The following is a 20777-nucleotide window of genomic DNA, read 5'->3' as shown; positions in this document are numbered from 1 at the left end:
CATCAGCTGCTCCGCTCGCCCTGTCGGTATTTATGCACAGTCAATCTAGTCGAAGCTGATGGAAGACCGAGAGAAGGAGAATCCAGTTGCATTGTGAAGCACACCCTGATTTCATCCGTTCACGCGTCTTCTTTCGCGGAGTGAGCTTTCGATGTTGAATAATTAATCGTATGGGTATCTAGACAGCAATCTGGATGGCGGAAATGTATCCAACAAGTGAGTCTCTGTACCTGATAGGGCGCTTTCGAAGGGTCTCGCATTCATAGATGACTCGGTTGTTTTAGCTTCGCACAATGTCGCTACTTTTGCGAAGCGCGCCCTCGGGGGTTCACGCTCCCGGCATTCCATGACCGTCTTCCTCGAGGTGATTATTATCAATCCAGATCTCGTCTGGGTATCTGAAGCAAACCGATCGGTCAACAGCGGACCACAGACGGCGCTGGGAACTTCAGCGCAGCGAAGTCTGCATTTCCCTTTATACCAAGACGCGGGAATCCCCCGGAGGGATTCTGGGTTGTGAGGCTCAGAAGAGTAATGAATTTTCGTGATGACCGGGGATGACTCTACAAAAATGGAGCATTGACATCAAAACATGCGTCGACGGCGCGACAGTTGATTCTATTCTGCATCAAATCACGATTGTCCATCAATCCCGCCATCGAACTTTCTTTCCTCGGCAGAGTAGGTCAGCTCCAGGAGCTGCGAGTCAGATGAGCCCATACGTGCACTCTCGGGTTTCTGGACTGCGATTCGGGCGCACTTGGGGTGCGCTTTCGGCCAGGGCAAGACTGGGTATGACCAGACATGAGCATTCATTAACGGTCGGAGCAAGTCGCCATGGCATTGAGAAATAGAGACCGCTTGAATATCTCACCCCTTTGCCTGAGCCTTTGCTCTCGGCCCTCGAGGGATCTCCCAGAGGCCACGGTGGTTTCAATGAACCCTTTTCGCGGTGCAAGACGCTCTCGCGTTCCCCTCACTACGGGGGTCGTGCGAGCTATTCATACCTATGCCAGTCGGCTCCGGATTCGCATCTGTTTTGAATGCATCGGATAGGTTATGACACAGTCCGAAAAAGGATACGACTGACGTATATGCGAGTTCAAAGCTCGTGTATACCTGCAAAAGCTTCCGAAGTCACCGATGTCTGTAGCTTGATCATAATTAGGGTTCAGGATATTGAACCTTCCCTGGGAGTGCCCGTGCGACGTCTGTCCGAATGCGTGGCTCGGAGGGGACTGATCAATCATTACGTCGCGTTTTGAAAAATTGTTGCCGTACACCCTCCACTCCACGGCTCGGGTTCGGGCTCGAAATATGTTCTACCCGCATCGGATTCGGATCTTCATTCGTGTCGGATTGGCTGGTTAATGCGCAATCGAAGGCATTTATTCTTCATCCGACTTTATTCTTTTGCATTGCCAGTAGGATGAGCGGCCCATGATCCGCAGTTCCGTTGGAACTTGGAGGGCCCGAGGATGTGCGGCTGATCTTTTACCCAATACTTGTATCCCGATGTTCTTAATCGCCGGAAGACCCGACAAGCTCCGGAGGATCGGTGGTCATGGAACGAGGGATCATTCATTCGGACGCCTTGAGACGAGAAATCGCGACTCACCAATCATTCAATTCATTGGCTACCTCTCGAAATATCCGAGAGCAAGTCTCTGGGTTTTGCTCGGGTGTGAGTCTCCCGCTCGAGTCGATCGAAGCCGAATCGATTCTGTATCGTTTCGTAATCGATAACCTTCGATAATATTTCGCGCCTCCTAGGTCTCGGAAAAGCAACCGACGCTGGTCGGAAGCTTCGAGAGTCCAACCCCTTCTGTTGATACCCGAGATTCGGAAGTTTGGCATCGCGGAAAAAAAATATACATATAAAACAGTAAAAATACATATAATCGGGCTTGGAGGATGCAGATCCGCTTAAGCGGCCGACCCGCTGAATCGGCCTTAGAAGGTTGATCCCGCTGCGATAGCTGCCGGTCGCACGTTTCATTGTATATCGCTCGGACATAATGCCCGCTTGTCGAATCTACTTTTTTTCGCCGCGCTCGGTCGCGGGATGCGGCTTGACGAGCGTTTGCGGCTCGGACAATTCAAGTCGAGCCTCAAAATTGACCTGGTGTCGATTCTTTGTGCGAGGTGGCGTCCCGCATTTGAGGCCGGAGGCGAGTGCAGTATTCTGCAGTAGCTGAGCTCCGGGAGGTGTTCGTAGGCATTTTCTATGAGCCCCTCATCGAGAATCTTCGCATTTGGAGCAGTCGAGATGCGACCGCTCCCCCGCCGTGCGCCATAGAAACCCGTGGGGAGATGGGTGCATTAAGGCCATTGTTTATTTGGACATGCTTGGAAAATATCTCGAGGCTTTTCATGTCATCGCTCGAATGCTGAAAGGCGGACTGGTCTACGTAGGGATCGCATGCTGTGCTGCAAGTGTCCCGTCAGTCTCCCGGACGTGTGTTAGATTGTTTTGTATTCTCGAAAATGTTATGCCTGCCTCTCTTGAAATTCTTCGTCGGAAGCACTCTTCTCCGAAGCCGAGTGTCGCGCTTCTCCGCGACCTTGCGAATGCTCTCCCCTCAGGTGGAGGGAACGACAACAGACGCTCCCTCGTCGCAGAAAGCTTCGTCGCTTCCCAAGCGAGCACGGAGCGTAGAAATCGTCCACAGACCGTACGCAAGTCTGCGGGAGCTTCTAGGGATCGCACCGTGGTACTCTGAAAGGAAAGGTAATCAATCTCTGGCCTGGCCCCTCCCCACTGATCTCTGAAATGAATGGCGTTGATTCTCAGAAAACAAAAAATTCACATTCACTTCTAGCTTCTGGCAAACGTCATTCTACGACAACGACCCTCAGGAGGCACACGCCGCACGCGAGACTTTCTGGGAAAACAGGGGAAACGGGAAGGGCCGCGCTGAAGGATTGCTCTCCGCCTGTCCGGCTTCGCTCGCCTCATTCAGAATCGGAGCCCGACACGGGAGTACCGAGGCCGAATCCTCGGCGTCATATATTTCGTCGTGCTGATGGATGAGTCCAGCACGGGGAACAAAGTTGTTCTCGGCGCCGGAATATCACCGTTCATTCTCTAAGACTTCCACCGTTGACATTCTAACCGTGAGACCTTCCGACAGCTTGGCATGAGAGAATGAAACTACATTTCGGAGAGCCACCACGAACATCGGGCTATGCCGCGCGTGGAATCTAAATTGAATTCTAACCACAAACTTTTATTCATCGCATGACGATATCGCTCGCATTCCCCCTCCGCAAGATTCATTGCCATCAAAGAGAGCGTTTTTGAAGCTTGACACGCGCACAGAGCGATTCTCGCATCTTCGGGGCTTCTTCGGCAACGGCGATCAATGAGGTCGGTCGACTCTAACAGCTTTTTCGGAATCGGGGCTCTCTGCCGCGAAACTGAGAGAGTCCATACCTGGGGAAACTTAATGCGCTTTCGACCTCCCCTGATATCGCACGATATCACGGTCAAAACGGAAGCAAGAGCTTTTGACAGCTCCCTGGCAAATCGCTACCGACATTTCTGAGCAAGCTTCTATCACTGTCGAAGTGACAGGAATCAACAATACGAGCTGTGGAGAGCCGGCGAAGACTTGAACGGCTCCACGAAAATCGGGTCCAGCCTCGCTCGAACATTCCGATGAATGTCAGCGGTCGTTGTCAGCAGGCCGTGTCTTCTCGGGTCGGAGGTTCTCACGAAGGAGCCGCCACGGGAGACCACAGAACTCGATGTATTTATATATTGGACCTCAATCCATTCATCCATCACTCCCGTAAGGAGTCGTTCGCCGTCGAAACGTTCTACTTGGGATTGTTTTCTCGGAGAGCACTCCGACGACGAAGAGAGCGGCCGGCGATCGAAAGTGAAACAGCAGAAGTGGTTTTTCCCTGTCGACCACGGCCACAACATTAGGCGTCTGCGACGTCGTCGCTCGATCGCGTCGGGAAATTGTTTCTCTCTTCTACCAATGGCGCTAGCTCTCTCGAGATTCAATTAAACTCGAATGATCTCACGACTCCCAAAAAAGAGAAATATAGAGAGAGCTTCCATTCTCTGTGTGGCGTCGGAAAAATATTTCCAGTGTTCCTCACAGGAGATATTATGGTGTGAAGCTCCGTCAGGGAGAATCGTGTACTCTCAGTGAGCCTCCGGTGAAGGTCGAGACAATAGGAGAAACTGTCTGCGACTCCATAACCCGAGAGATATCCCGTTTCCCCGAGATCAGATCGATAGGGGCTCTTCCCCAGAAAATGCATATGCGAGCTCCACCATCGCTCGAGGTCCGAACAGGCCCACGAGATGCGGAGTAAATGGATTTCCGCTCCGAGGCCACAATCTATGGGAGAATGGGGTCGAATACTTCAGCCGAGGATGTTCGCTGCCTCGGAATGAAAACGTGAAACATCGTTACGATTCGCTGTGGCCTGGGCTTCCCTCCGGAGATATCTCAAGCTTTCCGTCGAGAAATCCTAGAGGCCGTCAGGACATCGTTAAGTCGAGGGATAATGTTTCATTCGGAGTAAAAAACGTCTCATATTGCTCCTTCCAAACCTCGGTTCGAGATATGACCGATTCGAGTATCCCGAAGTAGACCCGAAACCAAACTGTGAAGCAGAATACTTGTAGAGTTTGTTTTAGGATAATTCCGTTATCGCCCAGATTCGAATTTTTCGAACGTTGGAGCTTTTCCTTGGTCCGATGCGACCTTGGGACCCTCTCAGAGCCGATCTGAACGACTCGGAAATAATTTCCGGACAGATCCAATTTTCCTGAGACCCGTGGAGGCATGCTTACGCGGAGCGCTTAAAGACATTTCGACTCTGAAATTCACCGCCATCCGCTGGGACCACGACTGGGGGAAGACCTCGATACAACCACGAGCTTCGATGTTTGAGGCTATCCCCCGTGGGGGAGGAAGCGAATAACTCAGTCGTTTGGAAAACGAGAGACGGAATCACACGCGGATTCGACCGAGCTTGAGGGAGATTCTCGACTTTCCTCAGCCAGCAAGCGGCTTCTCGCAGCCTCGTTTCGCCTTTCTGCAAAACATGGAAACTTCCATAGCCGACGGAATAAGAGTTCGAATATTTGCTCCTATTCGATGACAGCCAGCTTCGCATCAGAGCGCGGAAAGTTCGTATGAGACCGGGGTGCTTTCTCGACGGAGATGTCAGACACGTCGCCCGTCATCCGGGACACGCGGTCGGATCCTCGGATGGGAGCTGCAATTCCTTTTCGGCGTCGATTCGATCTTTACATCGCAGATATTGATTACCGGACGAGAAGAAATCGACTCAGCATGCACCTTCGCGTTCGAGTCTCGAGGGGACATGGTGAGCGCATCGGAGATGAGGAAAAACCTTGAGACGGCACAAGAAAAGTTCTTAGAGCTCAGCGGATATCCATCCTGAGATGGGAAAACCCATCGACAGTCCGCCTGTTGCTTCCGTTATCGCCAGGGGGGTGGGGGGTCCGCGAGCTGTTCGTTTACTCTTCGCCCGGCGCATTTGAACATGGAAATCGAGATCACCATTCTGCGGCCGATCTCCCATGAAGCTGGTGTCTCGCCGTCCGGTGCGTCCCACGGACGACCTCAAGATTGCTTCGGTGAGTGATGCATCTCATCGTATGGAGCTTCGAGATTAGAAGGCTCTCGCGGAGCGCGCTCTCAGACTAGGAATCGACCGGAAGCGCTTACATTCCTGTCACGATCAAATATGGTCCAGGATGTATCGAGATTATGAAACACTCAACGCAAAATATCCCGCTTTCACTCACGTACACAAATATCCGCCAGCTCTTCGATAGGGCTAGAAAAATTATGATTTTTCGCCACGAATAGCTGACGGGGACAATCCCATTCTCTCCACAGAGTCTTCTTCCCTTTTCCCTCGTCAGACTGATTGTGAGAAATCTGCAGACAGGCTGTTTGGATTAAAAACTGCCGAGGAGCGAGCTCTCACCATATTTCCGCAGATAGCTAGCCGGATCTGATCCCAAGCCCAAGCTCTGAACATAAGGGAACTTACTCGGCTAGCTCGCTAGTGAAAAGACTCTGCTCAGCGAAACCTCCTGTCCAGTAAGTCGTATGGCCTGGTACGAGTGTAGAATATCGGATCGAGTGACTCCAGCCAGGAATAAGAAAGTCCGATGTGGTCGGCAGTGAGGCCGGAGTTTCCGGAATGTGGAGAAAGAATTGCTGGAATTTATCAAAACGCGAACTTGCGAACTGACCCCGATCGAAAATTTAAGTATAATCATGATAATCATACAGCAGGTGGCAAGAACTCGCTATTGGTGTCCGAGCCGGACGAAGGATGGAGAGAGCGGGAACGAGATTCGCGACCGCAATCCGAGTGCCCTTCATCAGAACCCAAGGTCGAGAGGGAACGCTCTTAGATTGCCCGGGAACCGGAACGCGATCGTTCGGGATGCTCGACGCCATTGAGAGAGGAATAATTTGAACCCGAGCAACGCCGAATGTTGTATTTTGAAATGAGACTAAGGAAGAATTACGCTTTGAGTAGGTCTCGATTGATTTATTCGATACTTTTTCTCTTTTGTAATTTTTATCGTTATTACTTTCGGTTTTACACTTCCAGAGATCGCGGGAGGGCTACATAACAAACCCTAAAAACCTCGCGCTACTAAAAAAATCCGCGCTCTTTGGCTCAGAACGCTTGGGCGGGGTTGAACTTCCTCAGTTTACATTCGAAGGTTCTGCGGGTCGGACTCGATGCCTGCCTGGCTTGTCATGCTAGTTTCTCCTTTCCCCCGTGGAACGGTGCACCTCTCATAGGTGTCATAGTACGGATCGCATCGGAGAATTCGACTGAGATTCAAGCGGCAATCCCCAAAATGAATGACTTAACCCTGTTCGTTATCTAGTGGTGAGCCCGAAGACCACGGACCGTGGCCAGAGCCCCAAAACTAGACACATGCAAGCAGGCAGGCCTACGGTCAGATCAAGTGATTGATCTGGATGAGCCTTTCCCCGAACCGCGCAGTCTTCCGACCCGAAAACATCGTACTTTTCTCTAAGTTGGTTATCCTCGCTCACTCACCCTACGATGAGACAACTCGACAGATACTCCCTAAGTACCGCGTTAGACAGTGCGAGCCTCGCCGTGCGAGCCGCGATCGCGTGCTCATATTAACAACTGTATTGCAAACTGGTGGCCTCTGACCGAAACAACGCGATCGTTGCATCGGGCCATGATTGTTCTCCGCGGGCGCTGTGAACCCACCAAACTCGATTCATCGAAATGTCTCGTCGAAGGATCCATCAGGCCCCGTCACTCTGGCCTGCCGTCGTTCCCTATGGCACGAAAATCCACACTTGACCGAAGTAGATATATTGTACAGGGCTAAAAAACGGGGACACTCACGCACTGGCTCCAGATTCCCAGGCATTGAGTTCCGAATCGCTACGACAAGACCTCTAACGCTGTCGACATCCGATGTGAAACATCCTCCCCCTGACTCATCGTCTCTATTCTGCAGGAAGTCTCAATCTTCCAATGGACGCTCTCCGTTCAACCCGTCGATGTCACTGAATTTTCTGATAAAGCCGAAATCATTTCTACTGTTTTTCCGCAGGAGTCGGCGACGCTTAGTCCCAAGGATAATCGAGAATCGGAGTTCCTCAAGGGATTAGAGAGGTCAGGGTGAACGGGGAGAACGTTTTTCGTCAGGCTGCCCAAAAAGATCGCGGGGTCTGATATCAGGTCCTTCTAAGTGGTATCTCGCTTGCTGGATGAATGACGGTGTTCATGGCTTGTTCATGATCACATCGACGGTTACGAATGTGCTTCTCGCTTTCGAAAGTTCCTTTCGAAAATTTCTACTTGGCCTTTAGGTGCACAAACACGCGGAAGCAGAGCATTCCCTCGCTTCAACTTCATCATCAATGGCTGTGGCAGTTAGGCAGGATATTCTCCCAGAGGTCTGGGACTCGCCTAGAGTTTCCATTCTCGCGTTCGCTTGAAAACTTCACTTGAAAGGGGTAAGTTGGAAGCAGAAACTCAAGAGAAGGTCGTGAATACTCAGAGGCGCGGAACAATATTCGCGGTGACCGTGGAAATCTTGATGTGAGGAGTTATTTCCTCAGTTCGAGTGACAACGATAGCTCAGGACCCGATTAATGAGCGAATCGGGACATAGCTTGCCGAAAAGTTCAGGGTGAACTTCCCTCCACCAAATTGATCCTCCCTGGGTTGCGCGATCAGGGAGAGGTTCTCGATATTTTTGGTTATGTTTGACCTGATCTACAAGCAGATTTCTTGACAGAATAGTGTCTCGTGGCCACAACTCAGATAAAGTACGGAGTCCCTAGTGGACTTTCCCGTCAACTCCGAGTCGATCCTGCCCGACGGCGCCGGCGTGACGCAGATAGTGTACGTGTGACGAATGTTTTCCAAGAGCGCAATTTTTCGTGGGCAAACTCATTCTATCTCTGTCTCGTATGCTCGACCCTCATTTGCTTGCGGCCTCCGCAAGGTCATTGTCTGCTTTCTTGCTCGCTCGTTTCGTAAATCGTTTCGTCTTTGCTTGTTCATAGGAAAGGAGAAGTTGATCGGTTCAAAGACTGCTCCACGGGTTAAAAATCACACGGGTTTCGTCACTAACCTCTGGTTTGGAATAGAACACTTCGTGTTCTGTGAACAATTTGATCAAAAACGTAACAGTGGTACAATGATAAATTCGCTATTCAGAACAGCACATAGCGCAACATGAAAGGAAGTAGATAGTATGGACGCGTCCGGTTTCGCTCCTGCCTTTCACTCCTTTCGCTCCGAGGTAGTCGGTAGTCCTTAGTGTAGCCCTCGAGGACGAGAATTTCCCCGATATTACGCTGATTCTGCTTGGGGAAACTCCATGACGGGATCCGAATGTGCTGAAGCGTCGTCTCAAGAGTAGTGACAGGGGAACTTTGTGATCGATTGCAAGCGGTCTATTACTCCCTCTCCGGATCCTTAACTAACGTTCCAGATGCTCTAAATGCCTTGAATTTCATTCCTCCATACTCATACTAGCGAGAATTTCGGTCCATCCCGATTCCAGTCACTCGGAATTCGCGGAGCGTGCAATATACTTCCGCAACAGCCGCACGGCATGGCACCTCCTCGGGCTATCCCCCTTAGGGTCCCGCCAACGAGACCAGTACCTCAGCGAGGGTTTCGAACCCTTCCGTGGTCCAAGGTTTAGCGGAGCCATGGTTCTGCACGAATCCATCGAAAAGTGTTCTAAGAGCTCTCCGACAAAGTGTGGCTCGCGACGATGCAATACATGGTGAAAATATACAAAGAGGAACGAGTCCGACTGAGAACGATTGAGATTGACTCATTAGGGGAACGACGCGGACGTTCGATGAGTGATTCGATGCGTTCCGGAATCGTAAGTCGAATTCATCGGATCCAAAAACCCGTACGGGAAATTATTATGAATTTCCAAGGTCATGTCCATGCCTTCGACGGCGGGAAGCAGAACGATGCCGACGGTAGAACCACACTCGTCGGGAGGCCTCAACGGAAGATATTATTCTCGAGGGGGGCCGTCGGAGGTCACAGAATCGGTTTCGGAAACCAATCACACCAACGACGCACAATTATACAGACACATGGTTGACCTATCGACGACTCGAAATTCATTCAGATAACGAGTTCTTCGTTCAGAGTAGGAGCAGAAGCAGTCGTAGTAGTAGAAGAAGTAGTAGTAGTAGTAGAAGTGGTGGGAGAATCTAATAAATCCGAAAACTCAATATTCCATCCATTTTCCCGACATCACAGGATTGTGTCCAGCACTGCCATTGACTTGGAGATGTTCTCATCCTGCAAAAAAATTGTAAAAATCTCTGAGTCATCCCAGTCTTTCGAAAGTCACACTTTCTTCCCTCCTTGTCTTCAAATCACTCAATCACCGGCCTGCCAGAGCGAGACCGAAAAACACATAGTTCAGCCAGTCATCAATTCATGCGTGGAGAAAGAGCAGCCAGAGAGCACCGAGGCAAGCAGCATCTCCAGGGAGCTCAGAACTCCAGCGCAGGGCTGCAGTTCTCAGAGAATGTGGGTTCGAAGGTCGGTTCGTTTCCGCTGGTTGATTTTTATCAAGACCGCGAGTGACTGCTCTGAGACAAGACCCCTACCATTAGAACCAAAAGAAGATGAATACGAGCAAGTGTCAACCACAGACAGCAGAGATCCTTAAGCATTCTCGGAGGAGTCTAAGCGAGACCAATTAGCACTTGCTTAACTCTGCCCAGAAGAAACAATTGTCGTTGTGCCGTGGAGTGAGTCGCCGTTGTCGGGTGAATTTGCCGGCTGGCTTCCCGAATGCTGCACGGAAACCATCCTCGAATCGGGCACGGGAAGAAGCCATGGATAATGAATCATGAATGGCCACCAGACTGAGCCGATCGAAAACACATGATGCCATTCTGAAAACTCGACGATTTGACCATGCTGCCTTCTCCATATCGAGAGTCTCGTGATTCGACGATTGTTTGAACAGAGTTTCGATTTGAAAATATCCGCCGGAGCTCTCTCTACTTCGACCAATGGCTAATCGGGCACAAACTCCCTTCGATTGCTCCGGAATCCAGCCTATAGCCGATGAGCAAATGAGCTGCGCAAACTCAAGGATCGGTCCGGGGACAGTCTCCTGACCATGAGATCATAGACTGCGTGATACATCGTTCCGGGCCATTTGGTATTAAGCTCAACGTGAAGACCGTTGGGCTACCGCGATAGAGCCGAGGCAAACTCCGGCGATCTCGACCGACGACCATATCAGCGGGTGAGTCTCGAAACAAGGATACGGGTCGCTCAATGAGGCCTCCAAGCTCGGGAACTTTAATGTGGGTCATGTACAACTCTCATAAGCCCATAATTCCCCAAACATACAGCCCAATTGTGATTCCGCCACCAATTTTCCAGATATTTACCTTGGTGCACGAGTCCATAAACTCGTCGATAGTTACAACCCCATCCTTGTTGAGGTCGAGTCTGTTGAAGACGCGTTCTACATGCTCACGGGTCGTGTGCTCCTCCACCAGCGGCTCAACTGCCCGGCCCATCAGATCATAAACGGCCCTCACGATCCGAGACAGCTCATCCTTGGTGATATACCTGGAAAAAGACTGTGTGAGTTTCATCACAACGGCAGAAGGCCGCTGTCGTTGAACACCAGCCAGATACTTTTCTTAGCCTGCGGCTAGGACCGTATCAGTCCAGTGGAGCTCGACTCGACAGCCTGTTCTCGAGGTGACCGAATAATCTCGCTTTGTATCAGAGTTGGAATTTGATCCGCTTACTTTGGCGAACACCGTCAGTCGGCAACATTCTCACCCGAAAGAAATGCCGACAAGCTCTTCCCTAGACCTCAGACAATCACCGATGTCGACGGCGGAATTGAGTCGGGATTGCGAGCTGCGGTGGACATTCTCCCTCATGGCTCCCAAGCTGAAGAAACCGCTTCGACTCTATCTGCGCCGTCGTCTCAAAACTTCCGCCGTCGCGATCGCGAAATTCTCCCCTCTCCAATCTCCATGTATGAGAGAGCATCTTCTGGAGCGAGGCCCGCTGGTAGAAATAGTCGAGGACAATGAGAGCTCCTCATTTCGAGCTTCAATCTGGACAGCCAACTTTGGAGCGATCCTATTATAAGGATATTGCGCGCGATAGCGGGAAAACCGACGGGAGACGGAGACAGGAGCACGAAAGCTCCTTTTTACGAGGGACGAGCTCGCGGCGCTGACGACGGCCGCCATGGCTCCGGGTATGGAATCAGAGATAACCGTGCCCTCAACGCCACTTGAGGGATAAGCGGACGGGCCGGCAAGCCGGTTTGAGTGCAGTCGACGCGACGGCGACCTTTGATAGCCGCGAGTGATACCATAAACACAATATAGCGGCATAAAAGAGGACGGCAAGCGTTTATATCCCTACGTCCGACCAGCTGGCCAACCATTGTTTTCGTCACGGAGCTCCGGGCGGCCTGGGGTAAATTGAGCTCCTACGATTCGTTAGCCAGCTATCAATCAAGCCGAGGGCCGGATCGATTTCCCGGATGACGGCTCCAGAATTATGATTCAATAGAGAAGCGAGTAGGGGAGTTTCTCCACTGGCCATCGCTTATAGGAAAATGATGGGTGCCTGGCCAGTCAGCTCGAGTGTTGTAGAGCTCGAGCCATTCTTCCGTGCTAATAATATTGAGAGGTCACAGGAAGTGTCGGGGTCTGGCCGGGCCTTGCAGGAGGGCAAGGTTGACCGGAGCTCCAGCTCGTCTAGTCGACCATGCTGGGAGACCGAGACATCGGTCCATCCAAAGGGTCGATGGAGTTCGGAGGCAGTAAAGTTAAAGTTTCACGAGTCGTGCCTGCAGAAGGAGTGGAACTGGTCTTCAACGAGTCGCTACTGGGGCGGTATCGACTCCGCACTTGTCGAGCGGGACAGTAAAGGAGGGTTCGGGAAGATCACGCACGTTCGATTGCGGCTTCACGTCTGCCAGGAGTGCGAACGACTACCATACCGATAATCGAAGTGCCTAAATGCTCCACGTAGCCTGGTACTGCTGCTGCCTCGAGTCGTCCATTTTTCATCAGCTACGTAGTTCATCTTCCGAGGAACCCGGGGTAGGGGGGGAAGAAAGGGTGAGGGACACATCTTTGCTTCCCCAGTTTTGGTCACAGTGCGTTTTTTCTGTCGATCGAGCAGCCACGGATAAACACATCGATCCCTACGGTCGTAAACACATTCCGCTCTCTCGGCATTCACTCAGAGCGTTCTTGACCGAGGCACGCCTCGCGTGACAAACCCGCCGGTTTCCCTGCGTGCTTATCTGTGCTTGCGGGCTGGCTCGCGCAGGATACAAATGGATGTGGAGGGGGGGGGCTTCCTACGCTGAGGAGTTCCTTTCCGCTCCGGCTCGGGACTGTCAGAGCGGAAATGTAAGACTGACCATGGAGGCTCAGTTTCTTGCCCTTGGCTGTTGGATCTCATGACATTGTTTCTGTCCGAGACTTCGCTGTGCCCAAAGGAGCAGGCACCTCCCAGAGAAACTGTGACCGTAAAAAACGCAGGCTAGCAGCGTGAAGAGAAGAGAAAGGTCCTGAGACGAGGGTGTGAAAACAGAATACGGTCGTGCCGGTCACGCCACGAGAACCTCGGACCGCGAGGCCGGCTGGGGTACACGTAAACGAGCACGATGGCCCGCTTGCGAGAGAAGCGCTTACTGGAGACAATGAGCGGATCAGAGCCCTCTCAATGTAATTCCGCGAGCTGGGGAGACCAGGAGAAAAGGCCACTGATTGCGGGACCCGCCAAAATTCGGGCATGGCTCTTGAACGCTTTGTTCCCCGGTGATGAAAAAGCGTTCCACGGCCGAGATGGTTTCTAAGACACAGATGAGAAATTTCCGTGTGGGTCCCGAGGACCGAATCTTGATGAAATCTAAGATTTCCTCGGGGAAAAGCGTAGAGGTCATCCTCGCCTGGAAGGGCAAGGGTAAGGTCCTGCCAGAATCGCGACGGTCCGGGCCTTGCTCAGTCACCAGCCAGGATTGAGAGCCGACCATTGCTCCTTCTGGGGCTCCAGCGATTGATCGGCAGGACGAGATCACCGATGAGCCGTGTTTCTCTTCCGGGCCAGCGCCCCGTATTCTCTTTGACGCACTAAGAGCCGGTCCTAGTGAGTCGAACTCAAGACCACCACGGACCCCCTATCAATGGCTCCGCGAATCGATGGTTTATTGTTTAAATGAATGGAGCACTTCATCTTGCCACTGCTCGTGGGAGGGATCAAAGGAGCGCCTCGGGCGGCTTCATCGCCTCGCCTCCATCCCGATGCGGGCGTGTCCGATGGCGAACTTTGTAAACATTCTGAGCGCTGTAGAGGAGCCAGAGTCACGGACAACTGTGGGAAGTCTTCCGCTGAGGCGTTCTCGATGCGGGGAGAAAGGAGAAAGACCCATCAAAGCGTTGACGGGATGCCCCGGGCCTACTCACCCGTCTCCATTAATGTCGTACAAGTTGAAAGTCCAGCGAAGCTTTTCCTGAAGAGATCCTCTTGATAACACCGATAGGCCAATTACGAAATCCTGAAAGAAATTGCTCTTTGTCAGCGAACTTTCGGACACAGGAAGAGGTATAGACCGGTGTCGCTGGGAGTGCGCTCGTCTGCGGACGGGCAGCCACCCTGGATTCTACCGCGATGAACTCGAGCTCTGAGTATAACGAAAGGCGCCGCTCCATCTCGAGTAGACGACGGAATCCTCACGACCGTTCTTCAAGAACGCTAGAAATTCCAATACGGCTGTTGAATTCGATTTGTTTCATCTAATACGGAGCGCCTGTGGAGCGCAGATGCGGACCTCGGAACGATCGTTCCAGCTGAGCCATAAATAAAGAGAAAAAATATTCGCTCCCTCGCTCGCGAGCTTCCCAAAAGCACCACTATTCAAGACCACCGGAAACGATGGCCCGCTTTCAATCACGTGACTGTCCGTCACGTTATGGTGTCCTCACAGCAAAACTGTATTCCTGAAGTTCTTTGTGGGCTCTTTTGTCGTCGAGTCGTCTCCAGTACTCGACGGAGAAGCAGACACGGAGCGATCGTTGGCCATTGTTGGCATTCTCTCGCAACCGTTGTGGTCCACGGAGGCACATAAACCGGCCGAACGACCGACCGACCGGAGGAGCGCGAGCCGGCGGTCGGTCGACCGATCGCAGGAACCGATTGATTGACCGCCCAAGCGATCTATTCTACCGTTTTTCCGTCCCATCGATGAGGACCACGCAACGGGACGAGGATCTGAAAGCCGCAGAAGCAGCGACAGCATCAACAATATATTCCTGCTCATGTGTCCACGGCGGCGGCTCGTAAAGCTGCTGAGGAGGCCTTTGCGAGCTCGTCGGAGCGAAAGACGCCGCCAGGACATTCGCCTGGCACGGAGACCCATCCCGCAGCCTCTTGCCCAGGAACTCGCTGCTACCTGCAGTTTGATGATTCATCGATGCGTCGTCGACGTCGTCATCGACGCCGCCGCTTCAAAGGCACCGTCTTCGGAGCTCCATCGAGGGGCAGAGATTGTGAATTCTTGTGATCTCCAGAGGATCTTTGAGAGATCTTCGAAGATAAGCGTGCGAGCGAGTCGCAAAGCGGCTTACGTTCATCTCAGAGCGGAGTTCCATTATTGAGCATACGTACGTCTAGCAGAATCGTTGAAATAATATTGTTTTGGCGATGTCGTGCTGATGGCCTTCCTGAGCCTTGTACCCACTACAACATATAGGCATATGAGAGCGGCCCGCTCGTAGGGCACGCTTGCAGCACGCGATCGTAAAGACAACGTTTAAGAGAGAGCTAGCATTCAATAACCTGGTTGGTTGTTTGGTCGGATGCCTGCTTGCCCGACTCGGGCCGCTTTGTTGTTTTGGAAGGCAGACGAGCTCTTACTAGTCGCTTTCGCTGCGTGCGCCGGCTCTTTCCGAGTTCCAGACTGGCCGATTCGCGCTGCGACCTGCACTTGCGACGATAGCGGAAGCGTACCGCGACCTGTTGTCGCCGGGCTGCTTTCCGATGATAAGCGATCGGAGATAAAGTATGAAACATGAGCGAGCCGGCCGGCGACAGGGAAACCGTGGCCCTCGCCTGCGGGGCTTCATACTGATTGAGAGGACGTGCTTCTCTCTTCCGCCGCGAGTTTCTCGAGGGAAAATTTCCACGAGAGGTGTTTCCGACTCTCCGTCCTCCCAGTAGGCGATCAATCATCCGCGCGGCTGGTGAATCTATCACCTGGACGCTTCAAATGATCACCCCGACGAGTTTGCCATCCATCCATCCATCTGCTCATAATCAGCATGCCATTGACATATACAATCTGGCGAGAAGTATCGGTGATCAATTTCAGCAGCTGCTCACTTCGTCGACTCGACATGCCCGCATTGCGGACCTGTTGCTAAGTCGCATCCGACAATGAGCGAGAACAGGTCGCCAGCAGCGAATATCTCGCGCGGAATAGGTCGCGGTGGAAGCCATCCGATGTCGGGCGAGGCACCCCTTGTCAAGCCTCAGGCTGAAGACGAGCAACAGGTATGCGTGTGTATTACATCTATGCAAACAATCGTAAGCCGCTCGTAGGTATGAGCATCGTTATCCACGGTAAGCGAATCATGAGCTGTCCCGACTGAGCGGTCGCAGACTCTCACCCGGTCGGTAGCTCCTCTGGTTGATTTACTGCCTCACAGTCATTTGCCTCTCGCTCGGGATTATTCTAGTCCCCCACTCAGCCGGGCGCTGTACATGATTTAGAAGAGAACACAGATCCGCGGTATGCGCCCACGCATCAGGCACGCGTGGGAGCTCCACCGGGAACTTCGATCGTGATTTCGGTTATTATTTCCGACCCCTGATCCCTCGTCCCGAATGATCATGTCCGATCCCGTTCTTCTGTGGTGATCGTTGCTCGAAACTTCGCGCAACGAGTTCTGCGGTGCAGTGGAGGAATTTCGAAGAGATACTAGACCAGGTTCCCGGCAGCATAGCTCCATCGAAGTCCCTGGGACGATAGTATGAAATTACTCCCTGAGGCCTCCGGGGGCTCTGCGCCTCATTCTCGGTGTGACCTGACTCAGTCAGCCCTAAATTCATCTCAGAAGCAAATGAGCTACATGATACAACAACGGCACTTTTCTCTGATAGGCAGACAAGAGACTCAACCGCTCGATCTTTCGATCGACCCTGGCTCAACTGCAGGAGCTTTCCAGCTCAAATAGAGAAGTCGAGTCAAGATTCACGTCGTTCAAGGAGCGACAGCTGTTCCCGCACTATCGGCAGCGGGAACCACCTATTTACGTGCGGGCAAGTGCATTGTTGAGAACAGGTGGGGCTCGTTGAGGTGGGTGATGCTTTAGATGGCTTGCAGCGCAAAATGCTGAGGAGACAAAATTGGATAAGGGTATAACAAACGCGGGAACTTTCGGAAGCTGATGCTCGCGTATTGGCTTCTCCTAATACGGTAAAAACTGTTCGAGCCGGGCACCCGACCCAGCTATGAGAGCTCTTGGTTAGGAGGCTTGAGCTCGATTCGTATCTTGTCGAGAAGCCGGAATCGGGTGAACATCTTGCGAAGGAATAGGCGAAACGAAATCTCGATGTTTCGCGAGGAATACGATGTCGAGACGCCATGAACGAGGAAGCGGAGTCTGAAACGCTCGGAACTAGCGAAAAACGCAACCCGGCTTCGAGATTGCCTAATTGAAGGGACGTCATGCTTACGGTGAACGTTATCGCCCCTGTGTTGTCTTGATCGAATGTGTTGAACACGAAGTGGGCGTATTGCGAAGCATCCGCTCCTCGTGGGAAGAACTGTGAATAGATCATTTTGAACGTCTCTTCTTTGACCATGCCCGACGGACATTCCTGAAATAGAACAGAGATCGCCCGCTTAGTCACCTTGCGGTAATTTGTCGTAATCTTCTGAGCCCGTAATCAAGAAGGAATTCATTTTCGATCCATCAGGCTCTCGATTTAGTCATCAGCGTAATTTCTGCCGGTCGGATCTAGAACTCATTGTTTCCATGTCCTCCCGCTTCATACGGAGGCTCCTCCCGATTCAGAGCCATCCCACAACTCCGACTGCTCTATGCGTCTGTCTGTGTCGCCGAAAATATAACATGAACCTGCTCGTGCTCCAAGTTCGCCAATGTTGCTCGTACCAATGCGGGAGCCTCGAATCCCCGGCTCAGAAGTTAGGGAGTAGCGCCCAGACTCGAATGATTACGCGGATTGTCGAAATTTCTCGAGGACAGAGAAGTCTTCTGCACGGAAATCCTTTGGTATGAAGGTCGCGCCAGGATTTCCCAGCCGAGGCCGTCGTCCAGCTAACATTAATCCGACTGTGTTTTCAAAGTCGGTCGTTTGAAAAACAAAATAGACCGCAGACCGTTCTCTCTCGCAGAATGGCATCTCCTTTCAATAGGCTTGCGAGGGAAGCTGCAATCATCCGGTCAAATGTCTAGTTCCTTCAAGGACGTGCGTCGGTCGGTCGAGTCCAATGATTTGCAATCCCTCCCGTCACAGAAGAAACTCGACTGCTCGCCTAAGGGACCTTCCGGACAGTTCCGATCGCCCGTCGGAGATCTCGACGGCTATTTGCTCCGATCGCACGAGAGCGCCCCCCAGAAAGCTCAATTCCGCGTGAAATATCGCGTTCGCGTGAATGCGACCACGGAACGACGACATCGGACGCTCCTTCTGTAATAATGGGAACTACCGCAAGAGATGCGACTGTCTTACGGAGTTCCAAGCCCTCTTGGAGATCGGGGCTGATTGCTGTCAACGATAGATGGACGTTAGAGATTCTAGCTCCTCGCATTCTCCTACCGGTGTGAATCTCGTGAGGAGAGGAACACTGTAGACATCGCTCAGCGATCTTATGAGACAGCACAAACGATCTCGAGCTCGCACGTTATGCATGGGAAGTAGACGGCGCGACGCAAAGATATTCGGCAAGCATGAATAATTTATGCCTCTCAGGAACTGATGACGAAACCTCTCTTGATGAATGACTGGACCTCAAAACGGAAGCAAGCGTCAAATACCTGCCCGATGAGATAATAATCGCTGGCCAGCTTCTTGGGATGGTGGCTGGCTGACTGCCTATAGTTAGCGTGCTCGCTCAGTTCCAATCTAGACTCACGGCCTCCCCCTCAGTCGTCTACTATAATGACTCACTCAGTCGCGCCTAATATATCCAACCAGAGCACTCCCTCCCATTTGGTCAGCTCGTCGCAACTGTTTCGGATTGTTCCCTGCATTCTCACATTGCAAGGGTCCAAACAGTCCGAGCTATAGGAATTGCTGATTCTCGTTGAGAGTTTGGAAATGTTCCAGGCGCTTACCGCTCGTTTCATCGGTGGGCTACAGACGTTTTCCTGGAATTGACAGCTCCCCGTCCCTGTTTTACATACCGGGAGCTGAGCAAAATCTCCCGGGAATAGGAGCACAATCGACGCCTCTGGAGCGTTAGGGGTCTCCAAAAGTTCCTGTTCCTCCTCCGATCGTTCCGAGTCACCCATTTTCCTCCTCCCCCTACCTTGAAGCTCCAAACTTTCCATCGTAGTTCGGGGTCGAGCTTTTAGCAAAAAAAACTCTCTTCCTCGCAACATATGCGGGGGCACTATATGGTCACGTATCTCGCCAGCTCGAGGCCATAGACGTATATACAGAACCCGTCAATAGACGCTAGGCCAGGATACAGCTGAATGGAAACAAAATCGACCAATTTGTCACGCGTCCCCCGACCGATCCGGAGCCAATCATTTGATTGATCAGTCAGACTCGAGGAACAGAAGGACACAAAGCTCCCAGAATGAAGTTTCCATCGAAATTTGGAAGCGGCTCGAGTGAGGAATACAGGCAAGCGAGACGTGCTGAAGCCATCGATTCTCCTTAGCAGCCCATCAATCGAACAAAACCGTTTGAACAATATAGTATGTTAAGGGGTTTGTTGAAGTCTCCGAGAACGTTGTTACCTCCGGTCTCGTTGTGGCTGTCCCGTCATCCCACCGATGAATGAGCATGGGCGAGAAGATATTCATGGTAGTTTGAGTGGTAGCAGGCTGCCGAGCGATTCGGTTATGCTTTCGGTGGCCTGATGCCAAGCGAATGCCATTTCGCGCAACCAACACCAGCGATCGCCACCGGTGAGTGCAGAACGCGTAGAAATCAGGACTTCCAGAGCAAACACGGGGCACATATATCGAGAATCAGGGGCGCAAGATCGACGCCTAGGACAGTGGCCGAACAGCGGCATGAACGACTCTGAACAGGCGAAACAGGTTTCGAAGAGCAGGAGAGCTGGTCAAAGGCTAGCTTCATCAACAGCAGCCCTAACAAGACAGACAAAACATTTGTCTAAGGTCTGAGAAACAAGCTTCTTCCCTGACGTTGCGTAACCTGTCATAGCAGCCAAAAGAACTGATTCTTCGCTCCTCTGGAGCACTCACTGAATGCGCACGTTCCTCTGCATGAAGGACGCGGATGAGTGGATGCTATTCAGTAAGAGAACCTGCTCCCTAGAGCTCGGACTCAAGGCCGGTGTCGGCGGACCGCCTTTTGCAGCGATTCGAGTTGTGCCGACAAAAATGCCTGCACTCGCGCGAACTCACGGATGGACGAGTAGCTACGGCTTTGATACAAATGGTCGTAATGCGAAACCACATCGCTAATTATCGCTCCCTTCTTCATTAGCGACTCGTTTAAGCGGTCTCTGAAGGTTGCTAGTCGCTACCTTCGTAACTTCTGCAGCGATCGGGATTGTGATATTCGATTTTTCTGCCACTCCGTGGTTCATTCACATTCCCTCAGTCACATCTGACAAGGGGAGTGCCGAACATGTAACACGCCGATCGGGCTGAAACTTTGGTCATAGAATCCCCACCCCGAGAGAAGTTTAACCCTAGGATATTATCTGCGTATGGCCACTTTAAGGGTGTTTAATTTTTTTCGAAAATCCGCCCTTAAGCATTGACTCTATGGGAATAATGGAAAATACTATGAACAATGGACGAATATTGGATCTGCCCGAGATATCCGAAGACATAATATGTTTTTGGATCGCCGGATTCAAATTTGGCGCATCTTCATGAGTGGTATCGACTCCCAATTCCTTCGAAACAGCCAAATAATTAGAGCCAAGTTTCTACATGAACGGAATGGAGCAATTTATTCTGACGAATTCAGCATACGTGGTAGTC

General features: G+C 51.8%; 1 protein-coding gene across 1 annotated transcript in view; it reads right to left on the bottom strand.

Annotated features, from left to right (window-relative positions):
• Positions 1-9674: 9674 nt before the first annotated feature.
• LOC100906405 (Kv channel-interacting protein 4) overlaps positions 9675-20777 on the bottom strand; it is a 53218-nt gene continuing 42115 nt past the window's right edge. Inside the window, exons 5-8 of the mRNA XM_018638972.1 lie at positions 17296-17439; positions 14025-14116; positions 10965-11148; positions 9675-9852 (exon numbers count right to left, since the gene is read on the bottom strand). Of these exons, the coding sequence (XP_018494488.1) occupies positions 9805-9852; positions 10965-11148; positions 14025-14116; positions 17296-17439 (468 nt within the window). The 3' untranslated portion in view covers positions 9675-9804. The remainder of the gene's footprint in view (positions 9853-10964; positions 11149-14024; positions 14117-17295; positions 17440-20777) is intronic.

Source organism: Galendromus occidentalis, unplaced genomic scaffold (assembly GCF_000255335.2).
Source record: "Galendromus occidentalis unplaced genomic scaffold, Mocc_1.1 scf7180000077231, whole genome shotgun sequence".
Taxonomy (NCBI): domain Eukaryota; kingdom Metazoa; phylum Arthropoda; class Arachnida; order Mesostigmata; family Phytoseiidae; genus Galendromus; species Galendromus occidentalis.
Note: the sequence above shows the minus strand (reverse complement) of the source record. Positions and strands in the feature narration are given on the sequence as shown.